This window comes from Phyllostomus hastatus, unplaced genomic scaffold (assembly GCF_019186645.2).
Source record: "Phyllostomus hastatus isolate PE091 unplaced genomic scaffold, TTU_PhHast_1.1 phas_contig_34, whole genome shotgun sequence".
In the NCBI taxonomy this organism is placed as follows: domain Eukaryota; kingdom Metazoa; phylum Chordata; class Mammalia; order Chiroptera; family Phyllostomidae; genus Phyllostomus; species Phyllostomus hastatus.
In genome coordinates this window covers 24,448,836-24,454,835 of record NW_025333857.1, presented here as the reverse complement: position 1 = coordinate 24,454,835, position 6,000 = coordinate 24,448,836, and the positions used below count along the sequence as shown (strand labels likewise).

The following is a 6,000-nucleotide window of genomic DNA, read 5'->3' as shown; positions in this document are numbered from 1 at the left end:
ACTTTATTTTCATTCCCTCTCTTTTCCTGCTAATTGCATAAATGAATCTAAGTTAGAAAAAAGTATGATGCAATTGTTATTCTTCTACAATTTTATATTGGCAAGTCAAGAAACCTCTGGGTCTCTTTTTTTGTCTAATGGTGTAGTTCAGCTGGATCAGGGTTTCATCCAGTATTTCATTTGACAAATATTTTCAAAGTTTACTATTCTTACTATGTTCCAGGCTGCTGTGTTGCATGTGGGGGGCGGGAACACCATGAAGGAGACACAGTCTGACCACAAGTGGCTGGCAAGTGGTGAGGCAGTTTCAACTTTGATTTGAGGAATCTGGGTTATTTGATTCACCTTCTGTGGAATGCAGTGAATGTTCAGAAAAATTTTGTAAAGTTACATATTTTGTTGTGACTACCAGCTACAATGCTCCATATGATATGGATTTACTTTTTTTTTTGCTGTCTACATTGCTACTTTTTAAAATGTGAGTTAAGTTTTTGTTTTGTTTTTAACCTGGGCTAACACAAATTAATTGAAAAGGTAATATAAACATATAGAAAAATTCAAACTGTACAAAAAAGATAAACAATCAGAAGCAAGTTTTTTTCCCAGACCCCCACCCCACTCTCACTCTACTCAATCCCCGTTCATGCTGTCCTCTTATTCACAGGTAATCACTGGGTCAATAAAACAAACAGTTGTTAAAGTGATCTCTGTGGTCCAAAAGTTAAACACTAAACTACATAACGTCTAAAGTCCTTTCCAGCTCTGAACTGAGGTCCAAGTCTTTCCTGGCACATACTCTACGGAGGGTACAAGAGACAGACAAACCTCACCTTGTCCAAAATGTGTAACTGGCAAAAGGACAGATGAATGCAAACTGAATTCAAAAATATATACTAGATTTAAACTCCTAAAGGACAAAGGACAGGACTCAGGCTCTTTCGTCGTTGGTTGTTTATTTACGGATTGAATTAAAGGCCTCTTCCAGATGTGCACTCCACGAGGGCGGGAACTTCACCACCAGCTTTCACAGCACACAGTGAGATTACTGGTCCAGGGACCCAACTGCCGAGCACTGAAGTCGCGGCCAGGAGCCCTAGGTGGGAGCTCCAGCAGCCAGGGTCACGTATCCCGTATCCCTCGCTCCCCGCGCTCCCCCCCCCCCCCCCCATCTTCCCCCTTCTCGCCCCAGTCCATGCCGCCCAGGCCGAGCAACGCTGGGCAGCTCTCACTAAAGGTCTTACCAATCCACAAGAGAAGTCATATTTGGCTGGGCCAGAGGAGAGGCGTGTAGCGCAAAAAAAGAAGTATCGCAGCACCGTCACGCCTGGCTCTGCCTCCCGGCCTCCCAGACTCCGGCGATCACCCCGCCTTCCTGGCCAGGAGTGCACCTCAAGATTGCAAGTAGGAGGCGCAAAGAAGCCGGAGAGGGGCAATACCTCTTACGTAAAGACTCTGCGCGGAGGTCGCTGGTGAAGATTGGGGCGGGGCTTCAGAGGGGGGGAGGGGGGGAAAGGGAGAAGTCTCCAGTGCGCGCGCGCGCGCGCGCTAACCTTCCCACGCGGCGCGCAGTGGTGACGCCCGCGCGGCCCGAGAATGGGGCGGGGCTGGGGCGGGTCTCCGCACTCTGCCCGCCCCCTCTTAGTCCAGGCTTTTCCCTCCTCCCTCCTTCCCGTACCCCGTACCCCGTACCCCGTCAGCTCCAGAGGTGTCTTCGTAGTTTAGCAACGCGTCAGCCAGGCCAGGCCAGCGGGCAGATGCCCCAAGCTGCTGCAGCCGCCGTCGCCGCCGACTCCGCCGGCGGCGGTGTAGGAGGCAGGCGTCCGGCCCCGGGCCACTGAGTGTGACGGACGGGGCCGGGGGCCGCCGGGCGCCGCGGCTTGTGCGGCTCCGCGCGGACCATGTATTTCCTGAGCGGCTGGCCCAAGAGGCTGCTCTGCCCTCTGGGGAGCACGGCCGAGACGCCTTTCCACGTTCAGTCCGATCCCCAGAGGACTTTCTTCGCAGTGCTGGCCTCGGCCCGCCTCAGCATCTGGTACTGCCGAGTAAGTAGAGCTGCCCGTAGCCTCTCTGCGCTCCCTCCCCGGCGTCCCGGCACCACCCCGCCCTCAACTTCCACCCAGAGTCCCAGGCCTTTTACCCTTCGCGCAGACCCTTTCATCTTGGCCGTCCACCTCCTTGTTCCACCTACTCTGACCCGGGATCCGGGGTCCGGGCCCGTCCTCCGGCTGGGGCTCCGGGGCGGATACAGTTGCTGCTGCTGCCAAAAATCCTGTGCCTTACTGCGTTGGACCGACCGTCGTGCACAGGGCAGACCCCGCGCGCTCCCTCGGCTGAGCCCGGACTTACCCTCCTCTCCCTTCCCCGGTTTCCCATGAACAAATTTGTTTAAACTTTCCACAATTAGAAAGCTAGCGGCTGTTGTGTTCCCAGCCCTCCTTTGCTTTAAAGGCCGTTGATGTGGAGTTAGGGTAAGCGTGTTAGACTTCTTATCCAGTGCCAGACTTTACAGGCCTCTCATAACTTATTTCTGGCAACTACAGCTAGAGTTCTTTATTTCTTCTCTAAAGGTCTGGTTAATTTCTTGCGTCCCCCGAACATCTCCCCATTTGCAAGCTGGTCCTTTTTTTCTGCTGCTCTTGGACTCTTGAGTAGAGAATTGTGCTTGTTGGGGGCGGGGGGAGAGTTAGTAGGGGCTGAAATAGAACTCAAATCTGTTCGCACTACATCAGAGATATTAACAGCTGGAAATAAATTTGGGGAGAGCACGAAACAGTTTCTTGCTTGCTGTGAATCCTGTTTTTTTTCTTTCTTGTATCTAATTGCCGAGTAGATAAGAAAAAAGGCTTAAAAAGTAAATAGTGGATGAGATACACTATATTCTTTGCGAACTGTCTATAGAGGCTACAAAACAGGGTATAAAAGTGTTCTTGTTCTTTTTCTTAAAAGAAGGCGGCACTAATCGATGTCAGAGTGAAGTTTTTATCTTTCCAGAGGTAACTTGACCATGTGGGAATAGGTTGTGACCTTGGCTTTATTAGATCTGTGTGAAATACTGACGTTAGTTAAATTAGTTAAAACCCTCAGCTCTCTGTTTAACCACCTGAACACCCTTTGCTATCCTCACATCCCTGGTAAATGTGGTGATGAGATTGAGACATTTCTGGTTTTTCCTTTATGTGACTATCATATACTGTGAATCAGACTTTTACCTTTAAGTTTCGGTTGACTTAATTTTTAAATATATATTAAAACAAGGTAGGCTGTTATAAAGCCGACATTGTGACTTCTGTCTGGCGGTTGATTGCATTTTTTGAAATAATTTTTAAATTTTTTTAGTTACACTTGACGTAATATTATACTAATTTCAGGCGTACAACGTAGTGATTAGACATTTATATACCTTACAAATAATCACCTCGATAAGTCTAGTACCCATCTGATACCATATAGTTATTACAGTTTTTTAAAATTTTAATTGTTGTTCAAGTACAGTTTTCTGTCTTTTACTCCCATCCCAGCCCACCCCCCCCTTGCATTTTTTGAAAAGAAAAATATGGTATATCATTTGGTTCTTAAATAAAATACTAATTCATTTACATTGTGTCTGCCAATTGAATACTTTTTTATGCTTGGGTGCATATACCTATATAAAGCACATGCTGAAAAAATAATTATAACTTGAATTTTAAATTATCTTCTGAGTTTAGTGAGCGATTTCACTGCAATGTAAAAAATTGTAAAGATTAAAATTTTAACTTTCCTTATCTCTAAAAAGGTGGACCTAACTTATTTTTAGGCAGAATTCAACTAACTATGAGGGATGAATAGACCAGAAGCCTGTAAGTTACTTTAATCTTCCGTAAAAGAAACAAAAATCCCCCCTGTTTTATGAATATTGAGAATATCTGTTTTTGGTGGTTTTTTTGTGTTTTTTTTTTTTTTTTACTTTTGGAGTTATTGTGTAAAAAATGCTGTGTAAATCGAAGGTAATCCTGGAATTTAAAACTACTCATACTCTTCATTTAAACTGCTACCCTACACACAAAGAGCTACCTTTTACAGAAGTCCTGGGGCCACTACTATTAAGGTCCAGTGTACAGAAAGTTAGGTTATAGGAAATCTTTGGGTCCAGAGATATGAGGTGAAATGAAATGAAATGATATCTTGGGGAAGGCTGCAAAGTGCTGTAGGCTTATGAGTGGTCAATCTTGACCTTTGGCATCAGCTTCATCACTTTAAAAATAAAGTATTGGATCAGTTGATTTTAAGCTCTTTGATTATAGAACTGGGCGAATGGGGAACAGGTGTCAGACTTCAACTTTCAGTCTCCTATTCTTGAATTATGTCTCTTTTTTTTTTTTTGGTGAACCTGAAATTTTTTATTTTGATTTTTTATTTTCTGCACTTACTGAAACTATGTAAGTTAAAATAAATTTAGGTTAACATACTTCCTCCAAATGTGTAAACACCTATAGCTAAATTGAGCTATCATTTATCCCACATAATTTATACTGAATTGGGCTAAAATGTTTGCATGAGAACATGAAAGCTTTGATATTGGAGAGGTTGTATATGCAAGTATATACACTTTGTAGAATAAAGTGAATTTTGAGGATCTAAAGAAGGGTTTTACGGAGTAGTTGAAGTCTTAAAAGCCACTTGAGGGCTTTTGGAGACAGGGAGAGACACCAAAGAGATGAAAACATATTACACACTTTGCCTCAAATTTTGTTGGGTCTCTCTTAGTAAGTTAAATGCACTTAAGAGGGATGTATTGTTTTAATAAAGAAACCTAGCCTTGTGGAAGGAACATGCATTTATTAGTCTAAATTGGATTTTTTGATGTCCAAGAGAATTGCTATATGTTAAATGTTGATTAGTCATTAAACTATGGAAATATTAGAGTGAAATCTCTAAAAATAACTTCTTATATTTCATGGTTCTTTTAGTGAACTTTCATGTACTCCTTATAGCTACTGTTATATAGCGTAAGTATCTAATGGAATCCCAGTTATAGAGTCATATCTCTTGAAAATTCTTCCCATATTCCAAATTTGAAGAATATAGTATAGTGCTGTTTAGATGTGTTTATGAACAAAAGAGTTTTTGTAGATACTTTGGTTTTTTATTTCATTTTTAGTTTGAGGATATAACCAGTTTTGAGTGTAACTTGATTTCTCTATTTTGTGATTCTACTTAGAAATTCTGAAAACTACTCAAGAATTTACAACAGGGATCATTTAGATATTTTGGAACCCCAAAAAAGTGTGCTTAAAAAAGATTTGGTATGTGCATGTCAAGTTGGGGTGGTAGAAGTGTGACTTTATTTATTGAACAATTGACGTCTTTCTGTCAAGGGCATTGTAAAAGGACTAGTTTCAGCTTCAAGGATGAAGCTGCTATTTAATATTTAAAACACATTATGATTTATCATTGACATGGGTGTTTCATGAAATGAATTGTGTTTTGTCCTATACCAAAGAGGCTGGAATTATTCCTATAACATACTATTTAACTGTTGATATGGAAGTCTTTGTATGTGAATGTGAATCACAAAATGATACCTTAGAATGCTGTAATTCTACATTAGTGTTATCTCAATTTCCAGATCATTGATTATTTCAAATATATAAATTAGCTTCTCCAGTATTTTTGAACACCTCCTGTGAAAGATAGCGCCCATTTATGAATGGGCACTATATGAAAGGGATGAAGGGGCATACTGTATGTATCATAACAAAACATTTTACCCAAAGACATTAGTGTGTTAGCATGATAAATGAAAATTTTGTGAGTTATCACTGTGAAAGTTGCTAATAAAAACTTACGAATTATGTATCTTTGCATAACTTTTGTTGCTATATGCTAATAATAGAAAACAGTAAGATAGGTGTTCAGTGGAGCAAGTTGTAGGGTAGGGTGTCTGGTTAACTGTATAACCTCAGGAAGGGCATTTAATTTGTACCTACATTTGCCCAACTCACTCTTTCAAATCTGTTC

General features: G+C 41.9%; 1 protein-coding gene and 1 long non-coding RNA gene across 4 annotated transcripts in view; one reads left to right on the top strand and one right to left on the bottom strand.

Annotated features, from left to right (window-relative positions):
• Positions 1-934: 934 nt before the first annotated feature.
• Positions 935-1,443, bottom strand: LOC123820270. Its single transcript, XR_006785924.1, has 2 exons — positions 1,242-1,443; positions 935-1,104 (listed from the first exon to the last, which is right to left on the bottom strand). It is a non-coding gene; the product is annotated as an uncharacterized LOC123820270 (long non-coding RNA).
• A 207-nt stretch (positions 1,444-1,650) lies between these two features.
• The window catches only part of RIC1 (RIC1 homolog, RAB6A GEF complex partner 1), a 128,397-nt gene continuing 124,047 nt past the window's right edge, over positions 1,651-6,000 (top strand). For all 3 annotated transcript variants that reach the window (XM_045840299.1, XM_045840298.1, XM_045840301.1), the window contains exon 1: positions 1,651-2,042. In XM_045840299.1, coding sequence (XP_045696255.1) covers positions 1,899-2,042 — 144 coding nt within the window. In that variant the 5' untranslated portion in view covers positions 1,651-1,898. The remainder of the gene's footprint in view (positions 2,043-6,000) is intronic.